Here is an 18,354-nt window from a genome sequence, read left to right as displayed (position 1 = left end):
TTATGAAATAAAATTTGCAAAAATTTCGAACCAGTTTATCGCTGATTATTCGATCCTGGTGAGAATGGAGAAATTTATCGAACTAAAGAGCGAAAGGACACTGCGAAAAATCTTTGCAAGAATTTGGTTAGTGATCTGAAATTACTAAGCAATCTATCTATTACTGATTTCTGTCGTATTTCCTTCACAACCTTAATACTATCCTTTCGACTGCCGACTTCAAAAACTCCAACTTTAAAATTTTTGTGTCATTTCCAACCTCTAATATATTATAAAAAGATGTATGAAACGACATCGATACAGGTGTTTAAAGGTATGGTTGAACCTAAGTTCGTGGAGATCAGTCAAACCCTCTCTGAGAACCTAGACTGAGTTCCAATTTGGGGAATTTGAACACTATTTTCGGTGCTTCTGGAATCGAAAAAAACGGAAGCGAGGACAGCCGGAGTTAATTTGATAGGCCGTTCACTTACAATGACAAACGATTGGAATAGTTTCGATCTCGGTTTAGAAATTTTTTACCGTTTTTCTCTTCGCCACTTTAAGTGACCCTGTATTTCCGGTACCGAAAGTCCAATCCGGATGAAATACTAAAGTTTTGTATGGAACCATAAGACCTAAGTTTGTGAAAAGTGGTCACGCTTTATCTGAGGATTGTGTGTCAGTTATCAGAAATTCAAATTTTACACTAGTCATCTTGTAGCTCTAGAACCGGATGAATTTGAAATTCTAAGATTTCCCATGGAATCCTTAAATTTTTTATTTGATTTTAAAGTTGAGAAAATCGGTTTAGTCATGTCCGAGAAAAGTGAATACGCAATCATGTTGCATACACACAGACATTTTGCGTACTCAACGAACTGATTGGAATGGTATATGGAATCAATTTCGGTCACACTTATTGTCAAATAGATAAGATTTTTCTCAACCGCAGTATCATGTTTTACCAAAATCACACACCAGTAGCAGACATTCGTAGGCGCACCGTGATTCTGGTTTATTCTACGCGATTGGTGCTGATGGACTCGGTTGTGTTTTGTTGGTTTTTGTTTTCTTCAATGCGTGAACAAAATAAAAATTAAAATTGACAGATTCTGAACCATTGCGAAATGGCAGCGGTTTTTATGTTGCGTCCATACTTTCTGGAACAGTCTTTAGAGAGACCGATTCGATTCAAGATTTTCTAATTTTTTTACACGGAACGACCGAAATTAGCTCTGCACCTCACTGCCATCACTGCTGAAAGACAGCACAACGAAAACAAAAATGAAATTGGTTTTATTAACAAGTTTATTAGCCAAACACTCATTAGAAGTGCCAAAGCAAACAATCTATTGAAAAGCTAAAAATGATAGTCTTATTGTAACTGCTTGAAAATTGTTTTACTGTTTTTCGCATGTGTTACGATATATCCATATTAAAATTCTTAAACCGATATATAAAGTTGCAATGATGCGGTGGCTTCTTGTTATTTCATGGTATGTTTCGCTCGGGCTACGCCGTCCGGAGTACTACTAGTGTTCGGTTGGAGAGTCGTTTTCTTTGAGTCGAATTTAGAAGACAGTCATTAAAACAAAGAAATTTATGTTTCGTTTATGTCTTTTCCATCAATACAACACGGGAAGTAGCTATTGTATTTATACCTGCCAATATAGAAAAGACAACCGCGACTGAAAAATTCTTTTCGGTAGTAGTGTGCCATCTAGTGCCTAGTAGTCATTACAGTTTAAACGTTTTTTTTTTTTCGGTGATGGTGCGCCATATGTCTGTCGATAGAAGTAGCCAATTCAACCATTTATGTTGGTTGAAAATAACATTCTATTTTTCTAACTAAACTAAAAAATTAGTTGCATGGAAATGGAGTGTGCCTTAGTTAAGAAATGACAACACAATTGATGAATTCAACTAAAAAATGAATAGCCATTTCAACTAATATTTTATCATAATTGATGAAAATGGAAAATAATAAATCTAAATTAGCTGTTTTCGGTTTTTCCGTGTAAAAAGGGATATGAATTTTCGCATGCACTTGCTTCAAATCAATGTGACTCAAAAACTATTAATTTATTCAAATGATGATATCTATAAAGAAATGCTGGAAAATCAAGTGAGCACTTATACCCTGAAAAAAATTCCAATGATTTCAAGAACTAGAAATTAACAACAAAAAAATGAAATCAAGCGAATATGCTTCTATGATTTTTATTTTAAACCTAATACCTAAATCAACATTTAATGCAAATTTCATTTGTGTCTTTGTCTAGATATCTCGAAAACGGTTACTTGAAGGAGAGATATCATGTTTAAATACCTATTTTGCGTGAAGAAATTGAAGATTGGCAAATGCCTCCAAATTGGTTTATCAGCAACTTCTTCAACTTTAACTAGGTTTTTTTTAACTAATTTACACCAAATTAACACCTTTATGTATTAGGTTTAAATACAAACTAATGATGCCGTTTTTTAATTTCCTTTTTCTAAGTTAGTGTTCATATTCCAGAAAAATCATGAAACTTTTGATTTAGGCTATATTGTGTTTGAGTGTTCACTTTGATTTTCCATAACTTCTTCTTAGACACCATTTTTGTGCAGTTAAAAATCTTCGAGTTACAACGATTTGAAGATAAACGGCACAATTAGAATTAGCATAGTTACTACTCCGTTACTGATCAGAACCATTTAAGCTTGCAAAATGTTTTTTTTTTCTGAAGCAACTTGCTTGGGAATAGCACGTAGCTTCACCCTGAATGCTGATCAATACCGACGTCGGCCACGTCCGAATGCAGATCTACTTGGGAAGTAAGGATCGTTATCAGGCGTACAACTTTGCTTCCGCCGTTTTCCAACAGGTGGCTGTACCGGCTGAGGCTGGTCAAAATAAAGACTGTCCCAGATAGTATGGACGCACTTTGATTTCGCTGTAAATAATTCCCAAGTGTTAGATATTCAAATTTTATTCGATATACTGATAATATTAGACTACAATAACAGAATATTATTCTCAACATTTGCTACTTAGCCATTGCAGACTAGCTGGCGCACCTTCTTGCGAACGATTCTCGTTAAATTCCGCACAGACTTCTTGGCGATAAGTTTTGACACTTTTTTCCAATCTTTTTCCGGACTGTTGAATGGTTTCGGCTGCCGAGACATGTTTCCTAAGATGTGCCTTCGTTAATGCCCAAAATTCCTCAATTGGTCGAAGTTGTGGGCAATTTGCGGGTCTTTTGGGACGAAAGTGACATTTTTGGTAGTATACCATTCTACCGTTGATTTCGAGTAGTGGCAAGAAGCCAGATCTGGCCAGAAGACAACAGGATCCTTGTGGCTTCGAATCATGGGTAGAAGTTGTTTTTGTAAACATTCCTTGATGTATATTTCGCTGTTCATTGAAGCAGTTGTGATGAAGGGTTTCGAAATCTTACCCCAGCTACAAATTGCTTGCCAAACCATAACTTTCTTACCAAATTTGTCCACTTCAATCGATGTCTCGGACTGGTTTAATACTTGCCCTTCTCGCACCGTATAATATTGTGGTCCCGGCAAGGATTTGTAATCGAGTTTCACGTAGGTTTCGTCTTCCATGATTATGCAGTTCAAATTTCCAGCAGGAATCGTATTGTACAGCTTTCGAACCCTCGGCCTGATCGATGTTTCTTGTTTCGGACTACGTTTTGGTTGTTTCTGCTTCTTATAGGTTCGAAGATTCAAACGTTCTTTAGCACGAAGAACATCTGACTTCGAAGTGCCCACTTTTTTGGCCACATCCCGAACTGAAACCTCCTTCTTCTGCTCGAACGCCTTCAGTATACGTTTATCCAACTGAGGGTTGATAGGACCTTTCTTTTCGATCCGTTTTCATTTTATCCTCAAAGGTGTTATCCTCACCGAACTTCCTGCATTTTTGCATTTCGCACGGCTTTTTCACTTTCTCCTTCCATTTTTGCTATCTTTCTCAGTGACAGTCCGCGTTCTGTGCAACATTTGTACACAATTTTTCGACGTTGTTCTGATGAAAGTTCTCGCATTTCGAAACAAACTAATGAAAACGAATAAACAACTGCACAAGTGGTTAGAGAAGAGTGTAAACAATAGAACGCAGCCATGAAAATTGACAGATTCTGAACCATTGCGAAATGGCAGCGGTTTTTGGTTGCACCCATACTTTCTGGGACAGTCTTTAAGCACAAAATTAGGTTTACCTCTAAATGAATATATCCTAATTCAAAAGTTTCAAGATTCTTGTAGAATTTTAAAACTAATTTAGAAATATTGAATTAAAGATGCGATATTGTATTTAAACCTAATAAATAAAGGTGTTAATTTGGTGTAAAAATATTTGTTAAAAAAAACCTTGTTCAAATTGGATCAATTTAGAGGCATTTGCCAATCTTCAATTTCTTGATGTAAAATAGGTATTGAAACATGACATATCTTCTCCAAGTAACCGTTCTCAAGATAGACACACAAAAAAATTATATGAAATGTTGATTTTGGTATTAGGTTTATTATTGCTTAGTTTCAATTTTTCAGATGATTTCTAGTTCTAGAAAAATCATTGGATATTTTTCAATTTATAATATTTCAAGCGCTCACTTGATTTTCCAAAATTTTTTTAAAGATTTCAAAAAAAAAAAAAGTTTTTGAATTGCATTGATTTGAAGAAAAAGCATGCAAAAATGTATGTATCTTAGAAAATTTTGAATCGAATCGGTCTTTTTAACCGTCAAAAATAAATTCTTTACAATACTGAAAACGTATGCAAAGCATTATCCAAATCGAAGAACGTGAAATCAGATGACTTGTTAGCCATTTCTGGGATTGCTTGAAAGATCTTTCTCTTCTGGTTCATATTAAATTCCGGCAGTCGTTCATCTCGAATGTTGACGTCAGGTTTATTCGGTCGAAACAAAAAAATTAAATACCGATCTTCTTGAACTACTGAAATTGTAATGGAAATAAATTGAAATTATAAAACTTCTATTCACTTTTTTTCAATTTTATTTTAATGCGCTGATGAGCTGAACGCGAAACGTAAAATAATTGAAATTAGTCATGTGCGCTTTCACACAAACCGGTACAAATGAGGTACCAAAACCCCTGAATGACTATTATTCATTACTTTCGTTGCTCGCTAAACAGTTAAAAGCACACTCAAACCACTTTATATGCGACATGTTAATACGAATTTGAAAAATTATTTGGTTTTCTTGTTTTGTCTTAGAAATGCACGAAATGTAAAGATTCGGTAATTGAAAAAAATAAACTTTTTCTATTTTCTATTTGACGAAAATTTTTCTCAAGGTAACACCAGATCCTTTCATATGACGAAACAAAAATTGTTATGCGTTTTATTTATACGAATTTTCAAAGTTATGCGTTTTTTTGTCCGAATTTTCCTGCGGTTCATATCACCCTTTTTAAAAAAAAGTTAGAGTTAAACGATTTCCATAGCTAAAAGTCACGCCAACAACACTAGCGACAGTCTTATTCTATCATCACGTGTCTATTAAAAGTTGCTCAAAAGCTTAGCACAACTTATCCACTGGAGCTTTTTCAGGTTATCGACTGAAAGCTTTCTAGATCACATTCAGCCGGTCAGTAGCTATCAGCTATTAGCTGCTAATCAATGAGAAACAAGTAGAAAAGTGATCTATTTTACTCCGCAAATTTTCACAATTAGTAAAGAATGATAAAATTAGGCCACCGATTTTGAGTAAAATGATATATATTCTGTGAAATATGTACCATATTATCCCCCGAATAAAAAAAAAAGATAATTCAGTTAGCAGCATAGAATTTGTTGGGTGTCAGTAGACTATCAACAGTCGTAGCACTGCAAAGTCTATTGAAACAGAATGGTCAAATTCCACAGAAGAAATTTAATATCAAGATTCGACTAAATCATAAAACTTGAGGATTGTGAAACTCAGGAACAAAAACATTTAAGGAAAATTAAATGTTGCCATCACGATGGCAACGTTTAATATTTTCTTTTTAACATTACGATGAGAAAATATAACATGTAATAGCGTGTAAAACAATGTGCATGGATGACGGTATCAGTTAGATACTGGAGATGAACACAGTCAGCTGTGTTGAAACTTTTTCCGGAAAAAGATACGCATGTCTAGATAGCTTGGACAGCGTGATCTCTGATTGCATCTCGACTTCCGTACTATCTTTCTATTATTTTATGGCTTATAATTACGAATAGTTTAGTGCAAAGTTATGTTAACCTAACGGTGTTTTAAATTTTTGTTTCATACTACACCGATTTCCGAATTCCGGTTGCAAAAGTATTCGGAATAGAGGAGTTTAACCGTTTTCTCAAAGAAGAGCAAAACTTCCAATTCAAATTAAAAGAATCATGGTCCCACATAAAATTGGTGAATTTTATTCGATACCGACTTTCGATTCTGGAATTACAGGTGATACGTTTTCGAAATTCAAACCGTCAAAGAAGATGACGATACAATAAAATCTTCAAAGTTGGGCTCGAAACTATATAAATTTTTTTGGTCATTTATTGCATCGCCATACGAACCGTTTTGTGTTATGCTGGTCTCTGAATACCGGTTCTGGAAGTGCCGTAAACAATGACCAAAAACTCTAAAGTGGAACATCTCATGGAATGCTTAGTCGATTGACACACGTCTGGACTCAAAGGAATAATTTTAAGGTTTCATAAAATTTCTCATTTCGATCTGACTTGCAGTGCCAAAATTTGCAGGGTAATAATGCGTGATTGAAATTTCAAACTGCCATTAAAATAATGTCATGAAAACTAGAAACACCGGAGGATATTCATACAAAAACACATGCGGATTGCTAAAAAAAGGTATCATCTCACTACTAGGTGGATTAAGCACGTTTTACCTTTTTTTATATATATAAAAACGTGCTTAATCCACCTATCAGTGAGATGATACCTTTTTTTATCAATCCGCATGTGTTTTTTTCATGAATATTCTTCGGTTTTCATGACATTATTTTAATGACCGTCGTTTTAAGCTGCAATTTGACATTTTAATCACTCATTACTTTATCTAAAAAGGTTACAATCGATTAAACTTTTCATGATATGTCGAAGTGAGCTCCACTTTAGAATTTACGGTAATTTAAGGTACTTCCAGAGCCGGTATTCAGAAACCAGCATAAACCAAACCGATTCGTATGGCCATATGACGAATAAATTGCAATAGTTTTGAGTCCAACTTTCAAGCTTTTCGGGATTATCATCTTCTATATCGGTTTGAATTTTAAAAATTCATCCTCCTGTAATTCCAGAATCGGAAGTCAGCATTGAATAAAATTAATTATTTTAGTTTATTTTAATATGAATTTTTTTCTGAAATTCGATTTGGCTTTATTTGAGAAAACGATTGAGCTTTGAGAAACGATTCGATACTGGAGCCGGAATTCGAAAATCGGTGTAGCCGAAGTCAGACAAATTCACCTGATTAGTTTACATTTGCTTCAATATGTTTAAAAATCAGTATAGACATCTTTGAGAAATCGTAGTACGAGTTGAATTGTTGAGTGCCTTCCAAATCGAAAACTGAATACCACTAAAACTGAAACAAGTTTATTTGGTTGTCGACTATTCAAATCAGCAAATCTTAGATAATTCTTAGATATCATTTGAATCTTAGATCGGTTCAGCCATCTACGAGGAAAATAAGTTACACAATTTTAATTTCGTTTCACATGTCATCCTGAAGTTCCGGAGCCAGAAGTCGGATCCAAACATAATTCAGGAACCTTGTTTAGGAGCATACGAATTTTCATATGAATCTGAGTTTGTAGAAAACGGTTGAGTCATCTTCGAAAATAAGGTAAAAAATTGAGTGAAATTATTTGTCACATACGCATTTGCTGATCTCGACGAACTGATTCAAATAGTATATGGGTGTTTTGTTCTTCCAGCATTTATTGCTGTAAGCAGTTTAAATCAATATAATTATGAAATTGTTCAGAATTCGGAAGTACTGCCATCTTTCTAATATGTCATATTCGAACGATTATGTTGCCAAAAACGAACCGTGCTAAAATTGGTCCGAGGCAAAATGTCATGAAAAATAATGCTGTTCACAGTCTTTTTGGTACTTAGAAACTATTGTATGTAACAGTATGAAAAATAGTGTTTTACGTTGCTCCCAAGCCTTTCTTTGCCATACAGCGCTCAGAACTTCTACTGCTGGAATATGGGGGAAAAGTCGCTTACACAAAAAAATCGATATCTCCGTTAAAAATGGACGGATTTTAACAATCTATGGCTTGTTGGATAGCTATTTCCGTGCGGAATCTAAGTCCGAAAACATATTCTGTTTTCAAGGTCAATTGTGACAGATACTGTCAAAAAACTGAAAATGTTGACATAAAACTTCGTATAACTCAAAAAGTGAACATCCGATCTCAAAACCATTCAATAGCGTTCTGGGTGACGGGGAGACCTTTCATTTGCGACTAGTTTGATCAAAATCGGTACAGCCATCTCTGAGATCTCGACCTCTTAGTTGACAACACACATACAGACACACACACACAGACATTTGCTCAGTTCGTCGAGCTGAATCGATTGGTATACGACATTCGGCCCTCCGGGTCTCGGAAAATTTTTCGAAAGTTTGAGCGAATTCTATACCTATTTTTTATATATATAAAAAAAGGTAAAAATGTTGATCCGAAAAATCCTAACCTTACCCAATTTCACACATTTCTGAAGATTTTCCATGTTTAATCGTAGTTAACACTAAAAAAGTAGTAGTAATCACTTTTATTGCTGATATCTATTTGTACTATTGAATAAACGATAAAAATGTTGCAAATCACTACTGCCGATATGAAAGTTTTCGAAAGTATCCTCCTTTTCTTGGTTCCATTTTTCATTGGCAGGTGTCACTACTGGTAATTCAGTTTCGCGGCAATGTGCCAAATGAGCACTGCATTGAAATTGTTGCGTGCTCAATTTCTTCGAATGGCAGGGTTTGCAAATTGAAACAACGAATATTAACAAAAGAGTTTCACACACATTCTTATGTCGGGTAAAATTCAAAGCGCAACGGGTCGGGTCACGATGTAAAATACCCTGGTGATCACGTTTTGCCTTTCTCATATAGAAAGGTTATGCACACGGAAAGACCGATATCAGCATTTTGGCGAAAAAATTAGTTGATTTTCTGATTTTAGTTAGTTATTTTTTGAGACAACTAAAAAAATCTTACTTTTGCTAATTTAGATTTTTTAATTCTAATTTTCTTGATAATAATAAAATATTTATTGAAATGGCTATTTTTTTAGTTGAATTCACCAATTGTAATTTCTTAGCTAAGGCACACTTCATATCCATTCAACTAATTTTTTAGTTGAATTAGAGAGATAAAACGTTGTTTTCAACCAACATAAATGGTTGAATTGGTTTCTGCAATTTGCAGCTATATGGCGCTCTGTCGCCGAAATAACGCACCGTAATGACTACTAGCCACTAGATGGCACACTACTACCGAAAAAAATTTCAGTCGCGGTTGTCTTTTCTATATTGGCAGGTATAAATACGATGTTGTATTGGAGAAAAAGACATAAGCGAAACATAAACTTCTTTTTGAACATTTTTCTTGTAAATCGCTGTTTTTTTCATTCGACTTCGCGAAATCGACTCTCTCACTGAAAACTCTGAGCACTCGGAAAATAAAAACCGAATACAAGTAGTACATCGAACGGCGTGGTCCGGAAGGTTGGAAGATACAAAAAACATCATTTGACATGTACAATTAGAGTGCAACATTCGAAACTCAATTCACTGTTCCGCGTAAAAACATTATTACGCACAATCGCTTTAAATGCGCACAAATTCTGAATAAATACACTTTCCACTAACAGTTTACGTCATTTTTACATACCGGTTTATAAATTTATATATGGATATATCGTAACACATGCGTAAATATCTAAACAATTTGCAAGCAGTTTCAACAAGACTGTCCCTTTTAGCTTTTTATTGGATTGTTTTGTTTTTACACTTCTCATGAATTTTGTGGCTAATAAACTGGTGATAGATAAATAGAAACAAATTTTCTGATTTTAAAAACAAAATTAGTTGTCAATGAGAATTTCGTGTTGGATTGAGATATTGCTGGTTTGTGTCCAGAATATTCGCCAACTAAACACATTCTCTAAAAATAAGAGTTTTTTTCAGCAAATAAATTCTCAATTTTAACTAATTTTATAGTTATTTTGGAAATTTTGTTGTTAAAATCAACTAATTCAAAAACAGTAATACGAATTAGGCGCAGAGCTAATTTCGGTCGTTCCGTGCAATCACTTGAAAAACCGACTAGTGAAAATTGGCCCGGAGGGCCAAGTGTCATATACCATTCGACTCAGTTCATCGAGCTGAGCAATGTCTGTGTGTGTGTGTGTGTGTGTGTATGTATGTGTGTGTGTATGTGTCAAATAATCTCACTAGGTTTTCTCGGAGATGGCTGAACCGATTTTGACAAACTAGGATTAAAATGAAAGGTCTCGTGGTCCCATACGGAATTCCTGCATTTCATCCGGATCCGACTTCCGGTTCCGGAGTTATAGAGTGCGTACTAGAAGAGTTTGTGTGTCATGTTAGTTGGTGGCCGTACGAACCGACTTTGACTATACCGGTTTTCGGGTTCCGGTGCCGGAAGTGCATATAATAGTGAACCCATTTCGTTCTCTAAAGGATGGCTTACGCAATCAAAGCACTGTTTTATTCTGTATGTTATACATAAACAATCACTTGGTTTCTTTCAAAAATCGAAGAGAAAATTTTTGAATAGAATACCACAATATTATATGTACATGAGAAAGGCATCATTACACCACTAGGTGGATTAAGACAGGTTTTCTATGTGTTAGTGCGGTTGTCATTTTATTTTGGAATAACAGAGAGACGTGAAGAAGAAAAAACATAAACAAATTCCGGGAGTTGCTTTTATGAAAATATTTAGAGTTGGCTCTGTTTGCGAAAATATTGATAGTGAAATTCAGTGTTTTGTTCCGGGATGTTTCAATCGTTTTCATCACCTGCATTTGAAATGCTACCCACAGCACAATCACTCCATTATCCATGATAACTGTAATAGATACCACAGTGCGATCCGCCAAATCCTTCCTCCAACGACATGAACAGAATCGGATGTGTGTACAATTTCCTATATTTCGACGATTTTCAAATAGTGCCAAAGATTCGCCAGGCTGCGCGACAACTGGAGTAACTTAGAAGTGAAATCCCGATCTGAACTGGTCGTTTGTTTATGTTTACATGCTTGAATCCCGACGCGCCAAACTTAATTTCGTGAGAAAATTACCAACCCAACCAAAACTGTCTTATCACGCCACCAGTGTATTTTACTTCGTGGGGTCGGGTAGGGTAGGGTCTAACACTTTCGAAAAATCATTTATTTATTTCTTCATATTTTCTTATAGTAAAACATTTCAAGAATATTCTGTGAAACTTATAATGAAATTATGGGTCTTTATCAATGCTTTTCTCATTCTGCGAAGAAGCAAGAGCTCAGCGCACAGGCCCAAGATTTCTACTTCGAATGACTTAGAAACTTGCCAAAACATTCTTGCAATATTTTATTGTAACAAAATACAAATGCAAATACATGATTGTTTGAGAGTGTTCGACCCTACGGGCTCCCTAAAGTAATAAGTTGTTTTCCTCGATTTTATAGACAATGAACGCGTTTTTCTCGAAAGTAGGTTTTTGAAAGTTTTCATTCATTGGGTAAACAAGTGAAAAGTAAACATTACTAATTACGAAGTCATCCAACATTGAATAGTGGTGTAATTTTGTGAAATAGTGATCATGTTTTGGGACGAATCAATTAGTAAATGTTCAGAAATATGACAAACTGTAAAACTTGAGACGAAAATGTTTCCACCTAAATTGGAAAGTGAATTTATTTTTCAATGGAAAAAACATGATCGCTGAAGGGTTTAAAACCATTTTCTTATTTTCTTTCCCCAGGAAAGTGTAACAGAAACTTAAATAAGCATTTAAAATTTTCAAAACGACGAATGTAACATTTCGGCTTAACCGAGAAAATGTGTAAAATAATCTTCTGTCTTCTGTCTTCTGTCTTCTGTCTTCTGTCTTCTGTCTTCTGTCTTCTGTCTTCTGTCTTCTGTCTTCTGTCTTCTGTCTTCTGTCTTCTGTCTTCTGTCTTCTGTCTTCTGTCTTCTGTCTTCTGTCTTCTGTCTTCTGTCTTCTGTCTTCTGTCTTCTGTCTTCTGTCTTCTGTCTTCTGTCTTCTGTCTTCTGTCTTCTGTCTTCTGTCTTCTGTCTTCTGTCTTCTGTCTTCTGTCTTCTGTCTTCTGTCTTCTGTCTTCTGTCTTCTGTCTTCTGTCTTCTGTCTTCTGTCTTCTGTCTTCTGTCTTCTGTCTTCTGTCTTCTGTCTTCTGTCTTCTGTCTTCTGTCTTCTGTCTTCTGTCTTCTGTCTTCTGTCTTCTGTCTTCTGTCTTCTGTCTTCTGTCTTCTGTCTTCTGTCTTCTGTCTTCTGTCTTCTGTCTTCTGTCTTCTGTCTTCTGTCTTCTGTCTTCTGTCTTCTGTCTTCTGTCTTCTGTCTTCTGTCTTCTGTCTTCTGTCTTCTGTCTTCTGTCTTCTGTCTTCTGTCTTCTCTCTTCTGTCTTCCATCAATTTCTGCATCATGACGAATAATATTTTGTTCATAATACTTACACTTCTGCTCATGTAACGATATGTAGAATTTTAAAATTTGCCGGTACTGGCTTGCTTTTCTCAATAACCAAAATATTAGGACGATCTACTACTTTCGTACTCAAGTTTTTAGTTTTTGTAAAGCTGTGAATGTCTGCTTGTTTTCTGATTCTTTTCCTCATTTTTCCAATATTTATATTCCTTTTTATATTGATATTTGTATTTTTCCATTTCCTTCTACCTCTTTTTCTTTCTTTCCGTTTATATTTCCCGTTTTCCTTCATCTTTTTATATGTTTCCTTCTTACCTTTTCTTTCTCTTTGTTTCTTTTTCCATCTTCCGTTTTCATTTTCTTTTTTTCCTCCACTTTTCTATTTTCCAGCTTCTTTTTTTTCTACGCGTACTTTTTTCTTTGCTTTGCCTTTTCCTGTTTTCATTTTTTATCGACTCTTTTCCTATCAATAATTCTTTTTTCTCCTTCTTCATTATTCCTTTTCTTTTTCTATTTTTTTTTTTTAAATCTATTTCTTTCCATTTTCGTTTATTCAATTTGCTTTCTTCATTTTTCTTTTTTCTCTCGCTTTTTTTCTATTTCCTTTCTGCCTTTATAAAAAAGTATTAGAATTGCTGGAAAACCGACTTTCGAACGGAGCCTCGGAGACCCATAGTGTTATATACCATTCGACTCAGTTCGACGAGATCGGAGTACGTCGTCGTCGTACGAGTCTGTGTGTGTGTGCGCGCACTTTTCGAAGATATTTTTACCGCTCAATTTTCTCAGAGATGGCTGAATCGATTTTAAGAAACTTCTAGAACTAATCAAGTTCTAAGATCAAATGGCTTTGACTTTTGATTCCGGAGATAAGATGATATTTCCGAAATCGAACATATTTTTTGATGCCAAAAGTCCTAATATTGCATGAAACGTCGAGATTAAGTGTTATCTGTTATTTTTCAAGATCTACGAAAATTCCACTTACTGGATTAATAAGGGTTTTTTTTGATTAATTAATTTTAATTAATTGGCTTCAAAATTGAGCTTAAATTAGTGTCAGAGATTATTTTATAAAATGATAAAAAATTCATGAGACTGTTTTCAAGAAAGAGAAAGGCATTATAACACCACTTGGTGGATTAAGAAGGGTTTTTTTATGCGCCTTCAATCAAGATTTGTTTATGAAGATATAGAAAATAAACAACGAAATAACCCTGTGGTCAGAATGCTCAAAATTAATTCAAGTAGAGTGATTTCTCATTATTTTAAATTCATATATCATGAGAATCATAATATTATCACAATCGATGTTCAATCTCCATATTGTTTTCTTCATGTTTATGATAGTGCATAGAACAAAAATGACTATTCTGCTTTTCATTATTTAAGCCAAAAAGTAGTTTTAAAAAAAAAGTAATACCCTGGTCCTATTTATGTTTTATACACTTCTTGCGACTCCATAGTGTGTTCGCCATATTCAAGCCAACAAAAGTTTTCTAGGTTGCATTTTCGCTATCATTGCGTTGCGAGAACCAACCGATAGCTATCTAAATCAATGCAAAAATTGTATGTTTCAATCTTGTAGCATCTATGTTACTGCTATATCAATTCACAGTAACGATTTACATAGACGCTTACGTGTTTATAATGGTTTCGCGACGGAAAATAAACCTTTTTTCAACTAGTACGACACTTACGTCGTACTTTCTAATTTGATCGCGTACATTAGACAGTGTGATTGGTTTGTTTTTTTTTTCAATGGTTGTCGTTTTGCTTCTGTATGTTAAGTTTTTTTTGCGAAAGTCGCAGTGTTTCACTTTCAAAATATCATACTAGATCTGCTTTTTCGTGAAAAACTATTTTGTCGTAAGTCATCGTATACACTTTTGTTTATACTTTGGTACATTGGTGAAAACATTGCCAATTGACGTCAGTAGCATTGATGATTGATTTTCATTGATATCGACATACGTCAAATGTATAGAAAGATTTTTTAGAGAATCAATAGTGAATTGAGAAACGGTTGTTTACTTTTTTTACTTCGGTCGTAATGAACATTCACGTTCAAAGTTATGACATACAGTGGTGGGATGGAAATAGGAGCTCAGATGAAATAGAGAGTCGTGACCCTATGCACTTGAATGTTCGAAAATTCAACCCTAATGTACGATCAAACGCAAAATAACTTATAGCTTGAGTAAATTTCACTCAAACCCGTTCTCAAATTTTGACATGTTGTTCCAGTTTATGAATACTAGTAATAGCCATTCAAATCATACACAGGAAAAAAATAATGGAGCTTACACGACATGTTAAATGTAATGTGAAATAATCGTTTGAATCGACAATTTGATTGAAAGCCACCGTCGATGTAAAACTGAACTAAAATGCGTTGAATTTTTAAAAATTGAGACTTTAATTTCAAATGAAAACTTAACTTACCTTCAAAATAGAATCAAGACTAAAGAGCTGAGTTAGGTGAAACCTACAATAAGATTGACTAGGTTGATGTTAGCGTGTAGGCGGTCTGATCGGCAGTAAGTGAAAGATAGAGTGAGAGAGTAGAGTGCTTGAACAGATATGGATACCTGTTATTAGGGAAATACCACACTGTATAGTAATTTCTTTTTCGTTTTTGTGCTGCAAATATTTCGGTTGATTTTTCAGAAGGCCGTAAGAGCAAGTGACGGTCTCTCTTTGTTTACTTTCTCTTTCTATTATTGTGATATGCTTATAAAGATTTTCTTGGGTTTCACAATTCTGTTTCAAAGTCGAATGTTTTGGGGTATCATTTTATGCAAAAAGTTGATTGTTAAACATGGACACCTCTTTCTAATTAATAGTAGAGAAAGTAAACAAAGAGAAACTGTCACTTGCTTTTACGGCCTAATGAAAAAATTAACCGAAATATGTGAACGAAAAGAGACATATAAATACGCAAAATATTTGTTTTTCTGTATGATTTATGTTCAAAGAGTTTCCGGGAACAAATTACGAATTCAAAGGTCATACCATAAATTCAAACCTTAAAAACCGAGGTAAACTTGTGGTTGAAGCTGTAATAGATGTGTCTACCAAACACGAGTAAATCGGCGATCTTGATTTCACTTGTAGTCGACCAGTGGCAGCAATGATTACAACCTACTGGAATGACTGGAAGCGATCCATTATCTTCTCAACTGTTCATACAACTGATGATTTTTTAGATCGAAGTTGATCATTTCATTGTGCTGGAAATCTTGGGAAATCATTAGCCTATTTCAAATCATTCGCGTAAAACTATCTGATCGAGATTTGATCGAAGAGATGAAGATGATTAACGGTTGTTGTTGTTGTTGTTGTTGGGGTGCAAATTAGCCGCTCTATCGAACGATCGGCATCACAAAATGAAGTATGCTAAATTATCCCAGAGGTGTTGGCTTGCAATTTTTAAATTGATTCAGTACAGTTCATACAATTAAACTAGATATTACCAAAAATCCTTTGAATTTATTGGAAAAAAAAACTTCAACAAAGTTCCACTTTTCACAACCGAACACTTATCCCAAAACTTTCCCGGTCCAACGTGCAACCTTACGGTGGAAGCAGTTCCTTCACTTCGGCTCCTTGCACGACGATGTTCGAAATTTGCGTCAGCGATCCCTTCATGTGCTCCTCGATGGACGGTCGAACCTCTTCCAGTAGGAGGTGTGGATTGGCGTTGATCGCCTGGTTGCCAATCTTTTCCAGAGCCGGATCGCCGTTGAACAAGTTCTGCAGATAGAACTCGGCTTTATCGAACTTGAACCGCACGTCGATCGGCTTGAACTTCATGTAATCCTTGCCATCCTTGGAGTCCAGATAGTATTGGATTTTCAAACTGACCAAGGTGTCGCCTGGAATGAAGCAGATTAATCTCTGAATTACTATCCGGGATCATCATCCGGCAGTATCTCACCGAGTGTTAGGTTGAAATTTCCATCACCGGAAATTTTCAGCAACAGGATATTCATGTTCAAGTTGTACTTCCCACGAACGAACAGATTCGGCAATTTCGCAGTGATGTTGAACCTCTTCTCGGACAGATCGGGCCGCAGTTTCTTGATCACAAAATCCCTCACGCCTTCGATGGTGACATTCTTCAACTTGGCATTGAAGCTCGGTCCGTGGTCTACGTCCATCTGTGCTATCGAGTAGGGATCCAGCGAGGGTGCAACCCGACCGTCCCCGTAGTTTCCGGACGCTATATTTGGCCGCAAGGAATCGACCACGTTGATGATACACTGTGACAGGTTGGGGTCACTGATTGAGCATACCTGCAGCGTTGAAGCTGTGAAATAAATCCAATTGAAGGTGAGCACTAGTATCTTGTAGAGCTACTGCCTGCAACTTCAGGTACTTACGTAGCACGCTGAATCCCACGGCCAAGTTCAATATCAGCACAAAACCGACTCCCAACCAGCGCATTTTATCGGGCAGATAGACTAGAATGTATCACTGAACAGTCGCGGATCAAGTGAGCTGATTTAGCCGAGATTTATATAACTTATACACGGTTTAATCTGAGAAACGAAACCTCATCACATCACAGCTAGAAGCAGTATTAGGGCTGGCAGCTCAGAACAGCGATCGTTAACCCGGTAATTGGGTCGGGAAACAATTAGTTCAGTGTTTTCAGTGCGGTAATGAGAGGTGAAAGACGACCGCAGGACAGGGCAACTTGCCGTACGAACTGAAAATACGCTCTGAGGAATTTCATCCCACTGGCAGCAGGTCGTTTACTACCGCAAGTGGGTGGTTGGGGGAAAAACCAAAATACTTGCTCCAGCACGTGCTTCTGCTCCGGCACGGAAAAGGTGCTGTTCGGAGCTTTCGTTATTATCCGTGCATAAGGTGTCGTTGCAATCACTTTCAGACCTATATCTGTGGAATGCGTGTGCTTCTTTACGTACTGCACGTGAAAGAGATACCGGGAAACTACTTCTCAGGTGGATGTCGTAAAGATAGTTTTCAATTATTATTCAGAAGTTTCAATTCTTTTTTTGCCGTGAATACGACTTACTTTTCTATGGGGCGCCTTTTCTAAATTATTTGATTGAAAATATTTCTTGTCTTATTAAACGTATCAACAAAATTCTTTCTCCTCGTTATCCGAGATATGATCACCTACAGTGGGGTCTCGTATAACGGATTCGGTTTTGTCGGTATTCGTTGTTGCCGGATTCGTTATTGCCGGATAACCGCGATAAACGGGACCCAGAGCATATGGGATTTCGACTGATTGGGGCTGTGAACGGTTTTCTCGCTTCGGTCGACAGATAGAGCCACACATAGTTTGTCAAACAGCAAATGTTTTAATTCGGAATCACTCTATCAGATGTAGTTAGTGTGCTTAACTACACATTTTAGCTATCAGAATTAGGCTCTTATCAAAAAACTTAAAGACGTAGAGCGGTTTTTTATAAAGTTGTTAGGAATGCCAGGGTATACATTATGAAAACCATGTTAGTTAAGAACTTGTCCACCGAATGGCGCTAGTGGGTTAACAATTTGACAGTATAAAATTGATAATGTGATATCTCTAAACCCTGATGATATATAATGTTGGTGTTTTCGAAAAGAATGTTCCGGAGCTCAAAACAGATAAAATAGTGTAAAGAATGTCTGAAAATTCTCCAATT

At 35.8% G+C, this 18,354-nt stretch overlaps 1 protein-coding gene across 1 annotated transcript; it reads right to left on the bottom strand.

Moving 5' to 3' along the window:
- Positions 1–16,151: 16,151 nt before the first annotated feature.
- On the bottom strand, positions 16,152–17,218 carry LOC131431760 (circadian clock-controlled protein daywake-like). The gene is made up of 3 exons (XM_058597635.1): positions 17,077–17,218; positions 16,632–17,003; positions 16,152–16,569 (listed from the first exon to the last, which is right to left on the bottom strand). Exons 1-3 carry the CDS (start codon positions 17,138–17,140, stop codon positions 16,268–16,270), a joined length of 738 nt encoding a protein of 245 aa, XP_058453618.1. The 5' UTR covers positions 17,141–17,218; the 3' UTR covers positions 16,152–16,267.
- Between the last annotated feature and the right edge of the window lie 1,136 nt (positions 17,219–18,354).

Source organism: Malaya genurostris, chromosome 2 (genome assembly GCF_030247185.1).
Source record: "Malaya genurostris strain Urasoe2022 chromosome 2, Malgen_1.1, whole genome shotgun sequence".
In the NCBI taxonomy this organism is placed as follows: Eukaryota; Metazoa; Arthropoda; class Insecta; order Diptera; family Culicidae; genus Malaya; species Malaya genurostris.
This window is presented reverse-complemented; position numbering and strand designations above follow the sequence as displayed.